The sequence below is a fragment of the Epinephelus moara genome, chromosome 23, assembly GCF_006386435.1.
Source record: "Epinephelus moara isolate mb chromosome 23, YSFRI_EMoa_1.0, whole genome shotgun sequence".
In the NCBI taxonomy this organism is placed as follows: domain Eukaryota; kingdom Metazoa; phylum Chordata; class Actinopteri; order Perciformes; family Serranidae; genus Epinephelus; species Epinephelus moara.
The window spans coordinates 22,349,346-22,371,407 of record NC_065528.1 but is presented as its reverse complement, the minus strand read 5'-3'; the positions used below and the strand labels follow the sequence as shown (position 1 = coordinate 22,371,407).

General features: G+C 39.4%; 1 protein-coding gene across 1 annotated transcript in view; it reads left to right on the top strand.

Annotated features, from left to right (window-relative positions):
• dcn (decorin) overlaps window positions 1–14,928 on the top strand; it is a 29,279-nt gene extending 14,351 nt beyond the window's left edge. Inside the window, exons 3-8 of the mRNA XM_050036529.1 lie at window positions 3,678–3,790; window positions 5,492–5,705; window positions 7,807–7,920; window positions 8,320–8,413; window positions 10,836–10,974; window positions 13,459–14,928. Coding sequence (XP_049892486.1) covers window positions 3,678–3,790; window positions 5,492–5,705; window positions 7,807–7,920; window positions 8,320–8,413; window positions 10,836–10,974; window positions 13,459–13,659 — 875 coding nt within the window. The 3' untranslated portion in view covers window positions 13,660–14,928. The remainder of the gene's footprint in view (window positions 1–3,677; window positions 3,791–5,491; window positions 5,706–7,806; window positions 7,921–8,319; window positions 8,414–10,835; window positions 10,975–13,458) is intronic.
• Window positions 14,929–22,062: the final 7,134 nt, after the last annotated feature.

Here is a 22,062-nt window from a genome sequence, read left to right as displayed (position 1 = left end):
CACTTACGATGTTAAGTGAAACTGCTTTGTTCAGTGTTTTTCCTGGTTTAAATCAACGGATCCATTTTTTTTGGAGGGGATGAAACCTCTACAAATAATTCAGCTCATGGTAAAAACCTCCTGAACGTATGGATCCTAAGTTAGCAGAGCAAAAAGCTGAGCGCACATTAGCACGTGCTGAGCTAGCAGCTCATCTCCGACATGCCAAGCAGTGTCAGAGAAACACTAAATAAAGTAGTTTCACATTACATATGGGTTTTTTTACTGGTCCATTACTGAGTCCATTTGTTTTGGAGACTTTCACGGATAATTCAGCTCCTGGTGAAAACCTCCTGAACATCTGGATCACAAAAAAGAGGTTAGCTCACATTAGCAGGTGCTGAACTAGTGGCCTGTCTGCGAAGTGCCAAATAGCATAAGAGAGAGTCTGATTTTTACTGTGAAACTACTTTATTCAGTGGTTTAACCGTTTTTTAATCACCCAGTCTGTCAGATTTGGAGAGGAAAAATTCTAACAGGGAGAAGTTTCAGCTGGTTGCAATCTGCAGTCCTCACTGCTAGATGCCTCTAAATCTTACACACTGGACCTTTAAACAAATGAATGAGTGTGAATGTGTAAAAACTGAAACAATTACCCATAAACCCTTAAAAGGGCATCACAGCATTTACTTTTGCATTTTCATAAAGCTGGGGTGGTTGCAATACACACATTTTTAAAAGTGCATTGAAACTGATGCAGCAAATGTTGAGATAGTCTGACTTTTATAGATGAAAGTTAAGAAAGAATGTGTGTGCAAGTATAGAGGTGTACCGCGTGGTGCTGCAATGATGGTGGCAACCACAAACAGCTGTGATGGTTTGTGGGTCATTCACTGCTGAGTTGGAAAAGCTGACAGAGGAGCAAACCTAGCTGGAGGCAATGTTTGGGTGAGCCGAACAGACGTCGTCGTCACCAAGCTTTTAGGACAGAATCTGTGCAGGCATACGTATGCGGACTGGAGATGCAGAATGTAAGCTTCTTTGTTAAACAGTTTATTCTACGCCTCTTCCTCTGAAATGTAAACTGCCCATTATGAATCTCAGTGTATTTTTTGGGTTACCACGGATGCAGAGGAGCTTACACTATGACTCCCAGCTGTCTTCGCTCATGTTTTTTAAAAGCAAGTCCACTCAACCAGCGAGTCTGCTCACTGCAGATGCCATTTTCTGTGTCACATTAGCCATTACGTGCCATGATAAAGACCCAGCAAAGGGATTCAGGGTGAGCTCAGTGTCCAGGTATGCAGTCACTTACTTTCTCTGAAAGGAAATTTGTTTTAAGGTCCATTTCCACCATGTGCGCCCCAGAACACATCAAACACTTATTTGGTCCCTTTGGAATGTCACTATAAACCCATTCTGCCCTACGTCCCTATCAATTGAGACTTTATGGAGCATGTGTGTTAACAAAGCAGACTTTGTTATTTCAGAGTGTCGCTACTGTGAACTTGCTTTCTCTCGCCTGTTTATTCAGCCTTGATTTGCCATCATAACAGTTCTCAAGAGCTTGATGCCTCTGAAATCTTGGTTTCACAGCATTGAATATATTTATAACTTCATTAGCAACAAACAGTTTAAATACAGTACACAATACTTAGTTACTATAAAAAAACAAAAAAAAAACCAACTGTAATCAGATTTTGACCCAGATGCTGCTGAACTCTAATTGGTGCACAGGAAATATGTGACATCATCTTTTTTTAGCTGAGCCCTGCCCTCTTCAAAGTGGTGTTGGCACAATATGAGAGTTTTACAAAACGATTTTCACGGCCAAAAGAATTCATAAGGGCAATATAGCAATATCTACAGAAAATTAGAAATTTTGCTTAACTTTATATATTGTGCATTTTGTCTCTCTTTGGTTTATGACTTACACTTAATATTCGAATATGGGGAAGTAGAGAGGAAGTGGAGACAAAGTGACAATGGGAAAAAATGGAAATGATTTAAGAGGTGCTGGATTATGTACACAATATTACCATTTGTATTATAAACATGATACGATATTTTATTTATTAAAATAACATATATCATACTGGTGTATATGGTGACACCGCTACTTCAAACCCAGTCCTCAGGAACAGCGCTGGGCTTTGAATCCAAAAAGGATGTAGATGCAGTCTTGCAGACAACTCACTTTACAACATGACATTCCTGCCCTGAACATCTTCTCCTAACCCGAACAATAGTGTGTCTGCATCCGTAGCTAAACGGACATAGTGGCCAATCCATGGAATTACAACTTCCAGATCCGTCATGTGATGCCTTGGCCCCAAAAAAGACTTTTTCCCATAGACGTACATTGTGAAAGAGATGTCTGTAAATCAGCAGATTATTATTTTCAACTTCCTCGTGCAAGTGCTCAAATAGCCCTTATTTAAATCATGTCCTAAAAGCTGTAAAATTCATTAATAGCTGAATGCGGAGTTATTTCCTACTGTCATTCATGTGAAAGAGCCTGAGACCAGCGGCTGAGAACTGAGTTCTGTTCGGGTCTGATTTTCAAGACCCGCTCCCAAACCAGAATATACCGTAACTGTGCTATCACCCACACATATAACCAATTCCTTCCACAACCCAACCCGCCAATACAAGATCTTCAGCCCAAAACCGCCAATCCTATATTAAAGGCAACACAACTAAAGTCATAATTTTGGGACATATTATACATGTGAAACTGGAAATATATACTATAAAGCGCTAAGGTCATTCAAGAAATACAATTTAAATGAATTATGACGTTATGATATTGAGCAGCACATCTCCACAGTTAATGTGCATTAGTACACCTGACTAAAGGCTCATTTTCCAGCTGGAGCAGAAGACAGAGCCAAGTAGCATTAGAGGGTTAAAATGTTAAAACATGGAATTAAATTATTATTGTTCTCGTTCTTTTTGAAATATACTTATCATTCAGCACCTGCAAGCCGACCTGCAAGCTCTTTTTTCACCCATAAGTGACACTGGAAATAAAATTAAGACATAGTCCCACCCTTGATTCAGCTTTTTTGTGCATTACCCGCTGGGTACCCAACCATGTGTAGGACTCTGGCTGGGAGGAGGGGTAAAAAGAAACACTAGTACGCTTGCTCTATGAGCCCATGGATGCAGAAGATCGGGGTAGTTTTATACTTGGAATTATAACTTTTTTGGCTTCATGCACCACTGTACAAATTTCAAAGAAATTATTGAGGGCCTTGACTCCAATGCTATCCAGTTCTAATACATCCATGCTTTGAAGTAATGAGGTGAGGACATAAACACCAATACAAAAACATCTTAAACTAAATCCCCAAAACTGTTCCAACTTCAGCAAAGGATTTTGTGTTTGAGAAAATGGGTTTTCAGGGCCTTTAACAAGAGACCTGATTTATATCTCTTCAGTATCTAGTTTAAACCCCACAATTGACGGAAACTGACCATCAAACACTCTAACCATGGTCATAGAGACGAGTAGGTAACCATTTTGTATCCATTTCCTGTTGAGGTCAGAGTGTGGTTACCCAGGACTGTCATCACCTCACCTCAAACTCACTTTCCCATTATCCATCATTCTGATAGATGTATTACTTTTGCATGCTTCTAACCTTCATACCCTACGTCTGATTGAACAATGTCTCATAAAAATTCCCCGTCAGGTCTGAAGGCTGTTCCTGGAGACATCCCAGACGACACCACCCTGCTGGACCTGCAGAACAACAAGATCACTGAGATCAAGGAGAATGACTTCAAGAACCTCAAAGGCCTGCATGTAAGACACATTTCACTCCATCTGCAGAGCTTCATGTCTGTGTATTATTACGAATGTTATGTAATGTGTTGTTGCGTAACTGTAACACCAACTGCAACCCTTCTTCAACATGAACCTCGGCGAGCCTTTTGGGGAAACATCTTGTTTTTAAATGATTTGTTGCTCATTAGGTTGTTTCTAGTTTGTTCCCAGCTCGTTTCTTATTAACTAACTCATTGCTCATTCTAAAACCATGGACCGTACATAGACTCCCATCCCAAAACCCTCTTCCACATATCCTCCACTCCCCCAGTCCCCAGGTGCATGGAAACTATTCACCCGAAGGCCTTACACCATCACGCCTTCAAACTCCTTTAGCTTTCTTGTTTGCAATAAATACCTCCGTCTGACGGCCAGAGCTGTTTCCACTGTAATGTAACTGGCCTCTCAAGGGAGTGGACCGCATACTTCACATAACCTCATGTCTGCTTTACATGAGAGTGGAACAGCAGGAGTGAGAGTCCTCTGAAAATGCATTAGGGATAACTCCAGAATGGACTTGAACTTGGCCCTCCATCTTGACAGCACAGGCACCTGCATGGCTGAAACAGCTGCTGAGCTCAGTGTCCTGTTTTCATAGAAACTCATCTGGAAAGTACAGATTTTTAACTGTCCCGTGATGCGTTTTGTAGCAGGAAATGTTTCTGAGTGGAAGAAAAAACAGTGAAAGCCACCACACTGTAAAGTTTCGAATAAAGTTCAAATTCCATAGCAAAAGATTTTTAGACACTGATGTGAATTTAAACAAGAACAGACATAAACAGACTAGTACAAACTGTGGTGGAGATGGTGGTCAAAGCTCTACTTCAACATGCAGCAAGAATGAAATCATATTTAAAGGTCCAGCGTGTAAAATTTAGGGGGATTTAGTGGCATCTAGTGGTGAGAACTGCAGATTACAACCAGCTGAAGCTTCCCCTGGTGAGAAATTCTTCAGTCTTCACTGTTCAGGAGGTTTTTAGCAGCAGCCGAATTAAGCTGTTTGGCACATTGCAGATGGCCTGCTTGCCCAGCACCTGAAAATGTCTGCTCTGATAACTTAGTGTGTGCTCACCTTATTTCTGATCCTGACGTTCAGGAGAGTTTTAGCGGAAGCCGAATTATCCACAGAGGTCTCCTCCTCTCCTAAACGAACAGACCCAGTGACTCAAATCAGTAAAAACACTGAATAAAGCAGTTTCATGCTACAAAATAATGTTTCACCAAAGCTATTTGACGTGTCGGAGATAACCTAGCTCCAACTAATGTGTGCTCACCTTTTTTCTCTGATAACTTAAGAACCTGAGGTTTAGGAAGTTTTAACAGAAAAGCCGAATTATCAAAACCTGTGTTCTTCTGAAACTCTTGTCGCAAGGAGCTGCTAACTACTGTGCCCAATGCGAAAATGCAAATGTCCCTATCTAGAGCCAGTGTTTAGTTTGTCCATTCTGGGCTACTGTCACATGTAACATGAGGGTGCAACATGGTGATCTCTATAGACAAGGACCCGCTCCCTGTGTAGATATAACAGCTCATTTTAAGATAACAAAACGACAATTCTTATTTTCAGGTGAACAAAACTTCTTATTGTATTACATTATGTTTCTGCCAATATATCCACCAAGTCCGACATACTGGATCTTTAACATTTGTATCTTATCCCCCTGGTATTCTTCCTTAAAGGCTCTGATCCTTGTGAACAACAAAATCACCATCATCCACGCCAAGGCCCTCAGCCCTCTGACCAAGCTGCAGCGTCTCTACCTGTCTAAGAACATGCTGAAGGATGTGCCCGCCAACATGCCCAAGAGCCTGCAGGAGCTGCGCATCCATGAGAACGAGATCACCAAGATCAAGAAGGCCTCCTTCCAGGGCATGGGCCACATGATCGTCATGGGTCCTCCTTCCAGGGCATGGGCCACATGATCGTCATGGGTATGACAATAAAAACACTCTCTGACTCCCTTAAAAATGCAGATGTTTATTTGGATAGCACCAGCGGTTTCAAGAGGTATGAGGTGTATTTTTCAGCAGTAGGTCACATCTCCGGATGTGTGTCCATGACTTTGCGGATGGCTGCAGAGTTCTGCTGGAGTGATAAAAATATTTACCCAAAGTTAAACTGGTGTTTAAATTTAATGTTTCCACAGTCTGTGCTGAATTTTCTAGTACTATCATGAAAAACAAGATTCTCTTCTAGCGTTTGTTCAGTGTTGATCAAAGTGCTGCAGAAATAAATTGAAATACACCTCTAGGTACAGTCAGAGGTGGGAGTAAGTTACACATTTGCAAGTCATGAGCAAGTCTTAACCCTCAAGTCTCAAGCAAGTACCAAGTTTCTGTGGAAAGAATCAAGTTAGTCAAGTTGAGTCCCTGTTAAAAGGCAAGCAATCCGTAAGTCAAGTCATGAAATTCTGATGATCTGAGCCAATAAGCTAATATGTTAGCTAAAAAGATACGTTTGTACCTTTCTTTGTAGTGACAGATGAAGATGGATGTTGTGATGGTTGTGCCATAGATTTTTATAGCTGCAGACCTTGTATACTGATCTTCTCTTCTTACTATCATCATGAGAACATGATCCTTAAAACCAAATTTTATCATTTTTGGACTACCCCCCTCCGTGATAGCTGCTTGGAGTATTGGCCTCAGGCCCCCAGGCTTTGAAGCCAATTTTTGTAGTGGCCAAAAAGTATAACTACAACTTCAGAGTACATCAGGTGATGCCACTGGGCCCAAAAACACTTCCACATAAATCAGATCGTGAAAGAGACGTCTGGAAATCAGTGGACACATATTTTTTTTAGCGTCACAACCCTGGCAAAATTAGTTGTTTTACTATCAGAATTTAATCCACTCAGTCTGATAATTATTGGAAAGTCTAGAAAAGTCTAGCAAGAATTTAATCATTGATAATAATTCAAGTTAGCAGAGAACTAAACCAGAAGTAACCAGGCTCGGCCGTTGGAAGTCTCCACTGCACCCAATCAACGGGCCCAATGATGCGGAAGCAGAGCTGATCATTCGTGTAACTTTATACGTTACAGTTAAACGTTTTTTGGCTTCAATACACCACTTCGCAACTTTCATAGAAATGAATTGGATCCCGCCTCCAATACTAGCCTATATCCACTTCTCTTTATACATCGTTGGTCTCTTCTGGTCTGCTGGCCCTAGTAGGTTGCCAGGTTTTCGTGCAGACCTCAAGGCCTGAAAAGTTGCTACTCAAATCTGACTTCTGACCCCCTCCTCTGCATTCAATAGAGCTCCAAATTTACCAAAGCAAACAATGGACCCACTCGACGGGTGAAAATAAGTGCTTGGAAACACTGTGCCTCAGGTTACAGCGGTCCCTCCTCACCAGCTGTGATGGATGAAAACTGTAATTTTATTCAGTAATTTTATTTATTGTTTCAGTGAGTGTTGTGTGGGAAAGATAAATTTAATTGATTTTGATTTGGAAAGACCAGAGGGAAAATCTGCTTTATGACATTTTACTGTTGAGACAAGATTTACACATCACAGTCGGGTGGTGATGAGACTGGTATAGCCTGTTAATGCATGATTACACAGCACATGTTTTGGATTTCACAAAAGAATCAAAGATTATTTGTCCTTCATCCTCCTACCGCTGCTTTTTGCTTTACTTGTCACTTTGACAACTCATCTCTGACTTGTAAAACTTCCTGCTCCACAAATTAAAAAGTGTCATTTTGTCCTTGCTAAGCTGAAGCTCAAAGTTTGGATTCAGTCACTTAAAATGCAAAATGATAAAAGAATTGTGATCCGTGACAAATCAGGGAATCTGGCGTGGAGAATGGTTATGTTGCAAACACAAGCTATTCTCTTGCCCAAGACTTTGTTTACTCATGACTCAGCTCCGTGTTCCCGTAACACACCAGGAAAGGAATTAACTTCACAGACGTGATCCAGTACTGCTGTTCTCTTTCTTTCTCTTTCTTTTTGTCTGTGTTCACAATTCATTCATTTTTTTTCAGAGCTCGGGTCCAACCCTCTGAAGAGCGCTGGAATTGAGGCCAACGCTTTTGTTGACCTGAAAAGGGTCTCTTACATTCGCATCGCAGACACCAACATCACAGACATTCCCAAAGGTAGAGCTCCGATATCTATTTCCACAAATAATTTGGCTTAATCCAAGATTTATCCAGTCAAGGTCAGCCAAAAACAACCTTCATCTATGAAAAGAATGCATGCTTGGATTTAAGTGTACAGCAAAACAATGAGCTCAGTGTGACAAAAACAATCTGTGCTGCACGGTAATTAAAAACTAGTCTATTTCAGGGTGGGAACATGTCTGGTGTATTTAGGAAAATGATACATGGAATAATCTTTTGGATTTCATAGACTTGGAAACAGCCACTCTTTGATATTTGATCTTTGCTAACTATCCATTTATACATAAAAGTGCCTTCTTAATGTAATACAAGCTACAAAGGTACATTATTACTCAAGTCATTACTTTTGGTAATCCTTGTTTTGTGGGTTGTCAGGTCTGCCCAGCTCTCTGTCTGAGCTCCACCTGGATAGCAACAAGATCACCAAGGTGACGGCTGCCAACCTCCAGGGCCTGAAGAACCTGGCCAAGTAATAAGAATTATGAATCACTCTTAACATTAACCCATATTAACCCTATCATTTCCTTTTTTGTTTAGAAGTAAAGCAAGACTATGAGCCTGTTTATACCCAGTATTAACATGCGTTCTGGTGATCTGAACACAAGTGAACAGTCATGACACATCACCCGTCACACCTGTGTCTATCATGGGTCTCCAGCTGGCCACTTCAGATTTTGCTACACTAGAACCATAGTTCCCAGCAGGTCCAGCCAAATTTCTCCTCAGTCATTAGTTCAAGGTCCACACAGTTAAATATATTCAGCATCATACTTGCGTTTGGCCATGCAGTCGAGTTAGTTTGCTGTCTCTGTTAAGAAGCTGTCCGTTACTCAATACCAGAAAACGGTACTTCAAAATAAAAGCTCTGTGCCAGAAATTCACTCTACTTCAAAATAAAGCATGGTTCATTCAGAATGGACCAGCGACCCACTTTTGGGCTGCAACCCACCAGTTGGGAACCACTGCACTGGCACGTCAAAGGGCCCCACACACAATTATTCCATACCCTCACCAGTCACGTTGACACAACTGGAGATATCACTGTCAGCAGAATTTAACATGTCTCCTTCCATAGGGCAAAACGGACGGTCATGCAACACTTCATCCAAATTATTGTAAAATGGACACGTTATAGTGTTAGCACTTAAACAACCACCATGTCCTGCAGTGATGTAGTCCTTGTCTGGGCTGCAGCAGGACACAGTTACACTACAGAAGATATGTGGACAAATGTGTCCTAGACCACCTTGGCTAGTGGCTTGACTGATCAGATCACATCTTGGTGGTTGTTTACCCCTGTATAATGCTGTCCACTCAAGATTGGATCACAGATGCTGCATGTTAATATGAAGTTTAAACAAGCTCTTTGTTAAACAGCAGCCACTATCGCATTAGCAATGGCAATTACAATAGCATTGTGCAGTATATTTCCCTTAATTTATTAAGATTCCCTTGAGTCGTGTTTCCTGGTGACGTACACTGTATTAACTTTTTGAATTTTTAAATTTTTGATATTACCATTTAAATGTTTACCTGTATCGTGCTAGCACATAGCACAAATAATGAGGGATAATGTCATCAAAGTGTCTAGATACACAACTCTATCAATCTAAGGTTTACTAACATTAGCTAACATTAGCTATAAAGAAGTATGGTTGTAGCAAAAACAATACTGACACAGAATTTAGCAAGGTGCATTTAATTGTTCTCAAATTTAGCTTGTTATGTGGAGGAGCCTTGTGTTATTTGAATTTATCTGAGTTAAACCACTGTGTCTATCTAAAGTTTGCTAACATTAGCCATCATAAGCTACCAAACCAAGTTTTAGCGGGAAAACCCCTGAGTCTATTGAAGCTGTAGCCAGTTAGCATTAGCCATCATAAGTTACTGGTTAATCCTGCTCTATCCATCTAAATTATGCTAACATTAGCTAATATTAGCATTAGCAACCATAAGTTAGGCTACTGGTTAATCCTGCTCTATCCATCTAAATTATGCTTACATTAGCTAATATTACCATTAGCAACCATAAGCTACTGGTTATACCAGCTCTAACTGTCTAAAACATGCTAACAATAGCTAACATTAGTATTAGCCACCATGAGCTATTGGTTTAATCAGCTCTAACCATCTTAAGTATGCTAACATTAGCATTAGCCACCATAAGCCACTGGTTATACTGACTATGTAAGGTTGCAGTGGGAAAAATTGTTGGCAAGAGGAAAGTCTATGTAGCAAGTTGTGTTTTATTGCTAATGAATTTAGCCTTTCATTAGGAAGACTGCCTTTTTTCACCTTCAGGAGTTAACCTACATGGTCTCCCCTTTGGAAACATGAGATGCATCTCAGTACTGTGTTTTCATTCTCTGGTTTGATGTGTAGTAGATATACTTTGGTGTTACCATTTAAAGGATTAACTGTATAAAAAAAACCTGAGACCTAAACAGTAGTTGTTAGATAATCAAAATAAGTGGTTTGCTTATAAAGTGTGGACACACTGTATTTATAAGATTACTGCTCAGATTGAGCCGAAGATGGCATACCAAACCAGAACAAAGACGGCTTTGATGCATAATGAGTGGAGTATGTTGGAGAGGATGTGAGCAAAGGATGGTTTTTATTTTCCACCCACTCATAATTAAGAAATAGACTGGGAAAGTACTGGCCTTAATGGCAGGTGTGGATTCTTTTCTGTATCCTCATTTCCTCAGATCATTTTTTTATTTTTTTTTTGTACTACATGATTGGCGAATGTGAATTTTGGCAGCCGGAGAGAAACACTGATGTCACCATCTTGGTTTCTCCGCTCATGCAATTTAAATGCTCATGTTCCTTGCTCCTCTACATATTTGCATATTTCCATGTCTCATGCTTGCTGATTTTTCCTGCAGGCTGGGTCTGAGCTACAATGAGATCAGCTCTGTGGAAAATGGCACTATGGCTAATGTCCCCCACCTGAGAGAGCTGCACCTCGACAACAACGCTCTGACCAGCGTTCCCGCTGGCCTGCCTGACCACAAGTACATCCAGGTACATATTGGTTTTATTAACATTATAATTACAGCTCTTTGTCCCAGCGTCATTAATGCAGGTTTGAATCCCCTGAAGGAATTATTAGTGCAACCATTTAGTTCCAGCACATTAACCCTGCTTGAGCATTATAGTTATGAGTCTCATTTTCTTATGTTCAAACAAACAGTTCATTTTCTCTGATCTCAATCATACTGGAAAAGTTTACTTTGTCGCATTCTTTGCGTTTGGTGTGTTTAGGTTCACGCTGCCCGATTACAAGTCAACCAAGGCTTCCATAACAAAAGTCACATGGATTCATTTAGATTGTTTATTGAGAAGTGTGTTGGTAGCCTGTCATACGATAATGTTACAGATTTTGGCAGCAGGGGGGAGTGTAAACAGACCTGATTCAAGACCCTTTAACTTTAGTGTGGCCTCAGTGTATTTAATCATTCATTTGGCTTCCCAAGGCTGAGTAACTGAGTCCCCAGAAACCCTTTATGGGGTAATTTGTTGGAGTTGGTGGGGATTATATGTTCACTCTGAGTGAACCGCAGCGCTGTACACCTGTCAGCCATTTTTTTAGCTGGTATATCGTGAGCACCCATGTGTTAATGGCAATGGGCCTCATTCACCAACCATTCTTATAAAGAAATATCTTTTTAAAATCCGCTTATCTGCACCAATGTTTTCTTATTTGGGATTTGTTCTGGGTAAGAACACAATCCCAGCACACTTGCGCACAATTTGTGCTGACATGTTTGAGCAAAATAACTGGTTGTTGTGTTGTCTTCAATTAATAACAATTATAGTATAGTTCTGAATTAATTGCAATTGTCGTTCAGAGTTAGAAATTGTCACATTCTATTCAACAAAAAGCATCATGGTCTTTGAAAATAAACACTACATTAACACTTGAGTTGGGTATGTTAACAGGACCATGCCATATAACAATTAGTGAATGATTATGCTAGAAAATATTACAGGCAGGTCAACTAGGTGGGGACAAAAAGTGACAAAGCACACAGAAACATTGTGTGAAATAGTCCACCTTCCACCTTCTCTCTGTTGCTCTCTGTCATTCTCTCTCAAACACACAAACACATACACACACCTTGGACTGTAACGCATAAAGTTTTTGGTTTGTGGGTTGGGGGGTTGATTATCACGTATTTTTCACATCCAGTGCATCTTTTGTTATTTTATATCCATTCCTGACGCTACCTAATATTACAGCTAGTTTGGCGTTCACTTCCTGCAAAAATACCTCCACTGTAGTTTGGGCATTCCTGACAAAAGTCTTTCATCTTTTCTTCTTCATGATCAATTTCTGTGTGCACACAGCCCTGCAGTCTCGGTCTCCCCTTTGATGGGGATTTGTAGGGCTTTTTTACATATGCTAATTACTAGCTAATCAACTGGAAAGGGCTTTAAACTTACAAGAACAATGGGATTCATTGTTATTATTAGAGCGCAGGTGCGAACAATTCTGCAGTTTAAGATCGTCATGAATCTGATGTAGACTCGTATGACCTTTGATATGAACACATTTAAAAAGAAACTAACTAAAATAACGGTGAACGAGGCCCATTGTTCTCAAAAGCCATAACAACTAAATCTATGGGAAGAAAAGTTTGGAGGAAAAGCTCCCAACAAGCTGATGTGCTAAATTTAAGTTTGTCGCCGTACAGACTGGGTCACTGCGGTAGAAGTAACGAGATATACCAAAAGCGGCAGGGAATATTGGTGTATAAATACTAACACTTTCAAATTTGGGATGTTTTTTAAGAAAACAAAAGAATATAAAACTTTAAAAAAGAACGATGACATCACAATAATAATAGTGATGGTCAAGTCTCCCCTAAGAGACTACAACATGCTCATTTAATGTAGGAATTACAAACCAAAGGGACTTAATGAGGTGCTTTTTTCATGTTTTCATGCCTTTTTTAATATACCCTTTTTGTTTATTGTCTTCTGTCCTTTGCATGTTCTATTGTACATAATGGCCATTGTAGTTCGTTAAGACCTGTGTAGTTTGGTGTTTTTGGACGTAGCGGCTTTGGAATCTGTAATTATTGTCTGACCCAGTGAGTTCCCTCCTTTTGTCCTTATTTCTAGGACAGCGCTGTATGACAAGGGCTACTGCCCTCTACTACTGCGCTCAGCTGCATGGATGTTTTTAGCCACTCTCATGTTCATGTATGCTTTTTATATGCTTCTGTTTTATATGCATCTAAAGCTGTGCTTGTCCTCAAGTACCAAGCAGCGTAAGCTTGTAGTTATTTTTAAGTATGATCATATAGGAAGTCCTTTTCCCCTACTGTTTTTAGTTAAACATCCTGAAGAGGGAAAAAAATCTATTTGGCTGTCCTGAGCTATTATTATTCATTTGGTGACTTATGATTATCTTTATCTGCTTTATTTTGGAAAAACTAAATTATTGCCATGCACATCCCACTCAGTGACCAAAGGTTGTCATTATTTAAATCCCTTCTCTAGGTGGTCTACCTCCACGCCAACAAGATTGCTGCTGTGGGAACAGGGGACTTCTGTCCTCCTGGCCTCAACCACAAGAAGGCCATGTACTCTGGCATCAGCCTGTTCAGCAACCCCGTGCCTTACTGGGAAGTCCAGCCCATCACCTTCCGCTGCGTCTTCGACCGCTCCGCCATCCAGCTCGGCAACTACAGGAAGAAGTAGAGCGACCCTGCGCGCCTCTGCGAGGAAGTGTGTGTTTGTAAATGAGTGTGTGAAAGTTTTCTAAGTGTGCGTGTTTGACCGCAGCCCCACAACACTGACGCCCTGCCAACACTGCCTCCCCGCCCCCTCCACAAATGATGATGTCATTAATCCACGCGCTCATTTCAAAACCTTAGTGGACATGGACCTCAAACGCAACATATCATTTTCATTATTTAGCTTCAAGGTTGGTGCAACAGTAGTACACACGGCTTACAAGCACACACCAGCGTACGGCGGTGATGCTCTCACACACAGCACATCATTTCATAGACGCAGTTTAGCAAAGTATTAACAAATAGCCATTTTTATTCAGTGGACAAATTAAAAATCCAGAGGTGGTCCCTAACCAAAAAGATTCGACACCTCACACAGTGGAAAATCTCCCAAATCCCACTTTGATAAACTTCCTCCACCTTTAGCCATTGTATGAATTCTAAGAGAGCTGGCCTGTAGAGCAGGCAGCAAGGGGTTAACTTGTGTTTTACAATACCTTTAACAACTGGTATCCTAGAATGTACTAGATATTACCTGTGTACTAGGATTAGCATTTAGAGTGTAACACTACCACGCTGCACTCCTTGAAAGAACTCCTAGTTTCTATTTGTATTGTACTCAATTCAAGTAGAGATAAAAAGCAACCGTGACTTCTCTCACATTGTGATTTCTTGTGCTTACTTCAGTGTTGATTTAGTCCTGGGTGTTTCCACTCTTTCTTTTCATCACATTTCCTCTCCTGTTCCTAGTGTATGTTGTTCAATTAAAAAAAAAAAACAAGGTGAAAATAGCTTATAAAAAAATGTAGAATAAACCATATATGTTTTAAACAGAAGCCATTCCCAAAGATTTATATGCATGCTCTTTTTATTTTTTTTTCCTTTCAACTTGAACCTGGTGCTTTCTGGAATCTCTTGTTAATGCTTGTATGTATTTCTCTCCATGTTTCCCTGCCCTTTATTTCTTTTTTTTTTCTTTTTTAAAAGTCAAGAATAATTGGACGGTGTATGTGGACCGGCATGCCCACTGCAACCATGTTGGTGTGAATGTTGTATGTATAGACGCTGTATATAAATGCTGTATAAAAACCTCTCATTTGCTTAAAGGCACAAGCACTTACCATAGCTCAGACTTAATATATCAGCAACAAAAGGTGTTCCTCTTTTTTTTTTCCGGAGCAGGGGCTCCAGCTAAGGTGTCCTGAACAAAATAAAAATACTAATGGAAAAAGTAGCCGTTTTTGATGGGTGTAATGACAAGATCTTGCTTTATTATCGATAATGTAAATGGAGATTTAAGCTTGTGGTCACTGCAATGGTGCGGCAAAAGCTACAGCACATATACAAAGAGGGCAGCAACATTCTGGCGAACAAGGTCAAGAGGAGGCACAGGTAAAAACAGGTGAGGTACCTTTGCCATTCACATAATAGGTGAAAGTTATTCAGGCACATATTAATGACAGAAAACCTTGACAAAGACTTGAAATATCTGAAAAAGTTGTCCATAATATTCAAATGTTTGGAAGACTTCATGCAAATTCATGCATATAAATGTTTTAGTTTGGGTAAGGACTTGTTTAATGCACCCAGACAACATCTATACAGTAGATTTCTTGCCATATTTTAACAGATATTTCATGAAACGCCCGGTTCAGTGCCGGCCATAGCACATTTGGTGCCCTAGACAAGTCTCCCCCCAAAAAACATGTCACTTTCTGCAGCTCAACAGTCAAAGTACTGCACATGAATTACCTAAATGCAAATAAACTACCTAGATAATAAAAAATAAGATTTATATATGTGCTTATTTGCTTTCAGTAACATGTTATACATGTGTTATAATAAATATATAAATTAATAATTAAATTTAAAAAACAATCACAAATTAACTTTTTCAGAAAAATAAACAATAAGCTAATAAATGACCTTGTAAAAAATAATAATAATAAAATGTACAAATTAACTTTGTAATTGAACTAGGGATGCACTGATTTTGAAATTCTGGGCCGATACCAATGTTTAAAATAATAATTTCGCCAACATTAGATACTGCTGTTTTTATATTGGTGTTTCTTTTGTTTTTAGTTTTGTTCTTTCTTTTGTGCCAAGGAAACACAGAAATCTACACTATAAAAAATATTAACAGTTTTAAAGTGATTCATTTCTTACCTTTGAATGAGCACAAATTCAATAATACACATTTATGAAACAACCTTTAACATGACCTTCTCTCATATGGAAAAACATATTTTAGAAAATAATCAAAAAGCCTTTTTGCTGCATATGACACATCATAATTCCCTCTAATATATATTTTATAGTGATGTGAAAACATCAACAATTTTCTCCCTCAAACAGCTGATTTATTCACGTTTCTTGACAAAAGCTACGTTTTACGGGATAACATTGAACACATCATGAGAACGTTACAATTTACCTTCGCTCAATGCTCATTTTTACTGAATAGAGCTTGAACGCTTCACAATATAAATCAATCAATGATTTTTTTATTTTTTTTTTACTTCCCCCATTTGTGGCGCCCCCTATGGATGACGGCGCCCTTAGCATTCGCCTATACTGCCTATGCCCAGGGCCAGCACTCGCCCAGTTGATGGCTGCACTATGAAATAAATACACACTCAAAAAACTGGCTTTAAACATTTGTACGGAGCCCTTAAAGTCCTGAAAGGTGATATTATTTTCTCGTGTGCACAAGTTATTTTCTTGTGTGACAAAATATTAACATGCGCTCAAAAATAAATCACTTTTTTCATACACTTTATCTGCTTTCTCTTAACAAAGCAGTGGTTTCCTGTCATCTGGTGACGATGAGTCACATCACAGATGTTAAAAGACACAATCGAGGTTCCTGTCGGAGAGTAAATGTGGGTCTGATTCTTCTTCTATGTATGTAACACAGGGGCCATTCATCACGTTTATCTCTCAGGATGTGAGTGTCATGGAGCAGCACGTATCAGTCCTGTCAGCAGTGGCGGATCTTCCTGTGGGCGACATAAGCACCCTCGCCACCAAAAATAAATAAATACTTGGAAATGGAAATGGTGGATAGAGTCTATGATGAGATTATTACAGGAAGAGAAAAATTAAAAAGCAAAAGCCATTCAAGGCACAGTATACTAACTAAACTAAACTATTTTTCATAAAAGAATAAATAATGAAAACATGCAGTTCTTGTTCCGAGCCCACCCTCCCATTTATTTTCTATTTTCCCTTATTCCGTGCAGGGTCCAGGGGGTGGAGCCATTCCCAGCATGCACTGGCCAAGAGTCAGGGTACATCACAGAATGTACTGTATACATTTACAGGACGTATATGCATCTATATATACAAACAGACACACAACACATTCAGTTTCAAGTCTCCAGTCTGCCGTGTCCATGGTTTGTGGAGGCAAACCGGAGCTCCCTGAGGAAATCACACTGACACAGGGAGAACACACAGATTTGATAAGCTAATAGACTCTCATGGTGTGAGGAGACAATGTGAATCAGTGAGTCATCGTATCAACACATTCAGGTCCCATGTGGAGTGGAAACAGCTGGGTGGGGGGTCGAGAGAAAGTTATAAACTCAGACTTATGGTGGATTAATTTGAGTCTAGCTGCCTCTGCAGCCTCCAGCTCATATTGATGGGTTTGTGGTCTGAGGTAAAGAAAAAAATATTTGCACAAGCACCATTTCAGGCCTCTGAGCCACCAGTGATTTATAATCCTGCAGTCATTTAAGAGACTGTAATGGGAATATTTAGGTTAAAGAAATAAGAACTGAACTCCCTGGAGACCTGTAGTGGTCCAGACTCCTGCCTGTGGAGGCAGGTTGTAGCCTACGGTGTCTAATGATCAATGATAAGAATCTAGTTTTGCAACAGAAAAAATGTTCATGCTACCTGAAGTGAAAACAAGTGGAAAACAGTGATGTACAGAGCCATGGTCAGGAATTCATTACTAGTACATATTGCTCAAGAGAATATTAGAATATACATAACATATTGAGGAACTATAATTGAGTTGAGTGTTTGTATATTAAGAAAAAAAGTGTAAGAATCAAACATAACTTTGGGTGGATAATTAAATATGTTTTATACCCTATTTTCTTAGAATTAAATATGTGAAAAATAAGGATGAATACATTTATTTTATTATTTTATTTTATTTTATTTTATATTATTTCATTTGTTATTTAATTTTATTTAATTTTGTTTTATATCCTATTTTATTTCATTTGTTATTTAATTTTATTTTATTTTATTTAGTTTGTTATTTTATTTTATTTTATATTATTTTATTTCATTTGTTATTTAATTTTATTTTACCAGGAATAGTCCCACTGAAATTCACAATGTCTTCCAAGGGAGTCCTGACCAAGTAGCATGAAAATTGTAACATAAAAGAAAAAAAAAACAGACTAAATACACCACAGCAAAAAGTTAAGACAATCAACATGAAATTTTCTCAAACAAAACAAACAACAGACTTAAAACAAACAGCCAATTTACAACAAGCACTTGACATTAGCAGCGTTCAGTCACCTGACATGATGTGCATTCAGTGATCAAAAAGTCCCTAATCCTGTTTTTTAAAATGTCCCATGCTTACAATACAATCCAGTTTAAGGTGACTCAATATATGTATAATATAGTATAGTAATAAATTCAAGGTTATTTAGACAAGGTTTTATATTTATTAAGAATTGCTTGTTAAGAAGATCAAAATCAAGTCTGTTATGAATTCTTGAGGATTTGGGATTTATTAATAATTTTGTGTTTGGCTTAATGTTTGCTACAAGGATGATTTTGTTGTTGTTTTTTTCATATTTTATGTTAAACCAGTTTCCACCATACCATATCAACCCCTGTTTCTATGTCATCATATAAATAATTAAAATTAAACTTAGCAGAAAAGGGAACACGAACATGATAAGAACTACCTAACACGAAAGAAACCGTATTTGGGAAAAATTAATTTGACCTGTTGGTATTTTAATCTTTTAGTTCTGCCCACGTTCCATCTGCTAACATGGAAGGGGCGGGATTTATGAGCTATGCTGCAGCCAGCCACCAGGGGGCAACTAAGATTTTTTGGCTTCACTTTTGTGGAGCTTTTCTGTCATCCATCTTCATCATACAATCTATAGTTTGCACGTGGCAGACATTTTCCTTGTTGGCAATTCTCCAAGAAAGCCCCTTCTGTCAGAAATCTATTCATATTAACCGAAACCACAGCTTTTTTTTACCTAACCTTAACTACGAGATACCTTTCTGGTAGAAAAATTCTCCCAACTGTTTATGGCAAAGACCTTAGGAAATATAGGCAATGCTTTTTCAGGTGCTAATGGAGATCCTAATGGGGAAAGAAAGAGTAGATGTGCAATTTAAAACAATTACAGTCGACCAAAGTCTTGAACAAATTAAAAGAATGAAAACACAAATGTATAGCAATATATCAAGTACACAATTATAAAACAGAATAACACAAGTATGAACAATTACATATGTAAAAAGATTATAAAATACTAAACTATTAAAACCACTACAAACATGTACAGCTTAAGATTTGTTTTAAAAGTGCATTACAGCCATCAGCTGTTTAATTTCAACACACTCCTTTCTGTTTCTCTATTTTTTGTATGACACTTATGTTACAGACACACTAAAACCAATTTAACAACTTTTAGTATCATATAAGCAAGAACAAAGTTGGGAAGTTTGAGATAAACTGAAAGTTTTAAGAGGAAAATGTGGAAAATAAATAAAACAAATGCTCAAATGTGACCTTGGACTAAAAAGAATACAGTTTTCATTCATTTAATCGACTGTACTGATAAAATAAGGAGTGAATGTTGTCACTTTGGGGCCTCCATAGAAAAATGCTCTCCTCACTTAAAATGCAAACTGTGTGGCATTAAATTACAAATAATGCAAACAGCCTCCCCCCAAAAAAGACGCTATGAAAAAAACATTTAAGAGTTATGATTGGCTCACAATCCTCCCCCTCTGATATGACTTTTTTTCAGACAAGGACAAACTGAAAAGCATCAGTGTTTGAGCGCTGGCTCCCATCCCAGCACCTCCGAGGCAGTTTAACACAGCGGCGTGAATGTACTTCAATCTGTTGCCCCCATGTGGTGGATACTAGTACTGCATTTTCTATTCTTTGTCTCTGCCCTGCTCAGACACACACATGCAGTGCAACTTGATCTCCTCAACAGACGTCTATCTTCTAGACCATAAGCACTTAGATGTATTGCTGTAGGCATGTTGCCAGTGTGTGTGTGTGTTGGTGTGTGTTGGTGTGTGTGTGAGGTTTCAGTTAATGTGTAAAAAGCTTGAGAAAAGAGACTGGAGAAAATCACTTGTGTGCAAATGTGTTTCCATTGACTTAATTCAGAGCATATTTGCACATACCGTACGCTCATTGCTTAGTGTGTTCTCACATGCACATGCGAGTGTGTGTGTGTGTGTAGGTGAAGAGCCTGTCTTGTGGCGCTTATGCAACCAAAGTAAGCTGAGCTGCTTCACCGTGTCGAAAGCAAAGAGCAGTGCCGGAGAGCAGATGTGTCACAGATTTATCCAGAAGGTTGTTTCAATCTTCAAACTACATTAATCAAACGTAGCCTGCACTCAGACACCTGAGCTTATACCTGTCTGACCTGCGATATGATACTTAATTCCTCAATCAAATCCTCCTATCAACACCACGACAGCGTCTTAAACCCTATTATTACCATGCATGAGATGTTGTATGAAAGCAATACACTTTAGCTTCATCCTTTAATTTAGGGGCTGTAAGAAAATGTGATTTGTGTGATGCAGGTAATTTAACACACATATACAGAGCTCTGTTGTGTAAAGCAGATCGTAGTGCCGCTCCGCTCCTGCAGCACATGTGAGCCCATGAGAGACAAGGTGAGAGAATCACTTGGCCTGCCTCGGGGATGAGTGTCTCTGGTTTTAAGCGCACTGCTTATACCACATGGCCACATGGTAGGAACAGAAGGTGGTGTCTGGGTGCTGTCTGAGATTTTATTAGCCTGTGTGTGTCGGTGCCAAGAAGTCCAAGAATATCCCTGTTTGCTAATATGCTTGCTTGGATCTCCATCTGTGTACCTCTGACAGAGCATGTGTGTGTGTGTGTGTGTGTGTGTGCGTGTGTTAGTTGTAAAGGTTTTTTGTTTACTCATGTGTTGGTATTTATCTGTAGATGTCTGTGTGTGGTGCTGACAAGAAAGAAGAATCTGGAGGAGGTAGTTTGCACCGAGCTTTTACACGTGCCAGATACAGCTTTATTTTTTTATCTTTTATGTTTCATCTATATATAAACCTTGCAAAACAGAGCTGCATTGAAGCAGATGTGTTTCACTGGGACAAAGGTCAAACCTTTCAGTTTCATCAGATGGTGATGTTTTGTTTAAGGACAACACATTCCCACTCCGATGTCCTCACATATCACCGCTATGTTTTGGACTTTCCACGTCGACATATGACGTGCGAGGTAGCCTGGGTGTGTCTGTGGTTGATGTTCTGGATAGCTGAATCAACTTCAGCCTGTTACATGCATTGTATCTTTTTAAAATACACCTCTGTTTTCATAGGAAATGGACAGTTTGCACACAGTCTCTTACAAAATAAACACACTACGTTGGTGCAGGTGACGTTTTTTCCTTCAACAACACAACAACAAAGTGTAATCACATTTATACCTCGTTTCCACTTCTGTATGTGACTAGGGTCCATAATATGGATGATGCCTCTAGTGTCCAATGCAAGGAAGTGCATTTCTTCACTCACTTGACCTCCTCAGCTGTTATTGGCTGCGAAGCTATGATTGGTTGCTAAGTTAAGACTGGCCAATTGCTTCTCAGATAAGGGATAAAATTGACGATTGATAATTCAAGCGGCAACCTCCAGAGCTGAAAAATGAAGCCAACATGGAAAAGTGCAGTTCTTTGAATGGCCACTTGAGGCTGGTTCAAGAGCGAGTCAATCCCCATAGACCCCCATGTTAAAATGCCCAAATTTACAGCAGAAATAAACATGTTTACAGCCTGGTACAGGTCTCTATAGCTTATTTCCCTATTCATGACAGGAGATGAATTTTGATTTAAAGGCCCTGTATGTAAAATGTGGCCAAAACGATTACTGCACTCAAATTCAAAATATTGCCGCAAGTCGTATCCGCCCCCCCTCCCCTACAGATTCGAGGTTGTTGGACAGCGGCACGCTGGAGACTGATTTGTTTGCCCACGGGCGGCTGCCGTGGCAGGGCCGCGTCACCGCGTCCTTGATCTTCGGTTTTCCAGCGGACCATTCGAGCAAGTCCGGCTTCTCTGCTGCTAACGTTGCTGCCGGG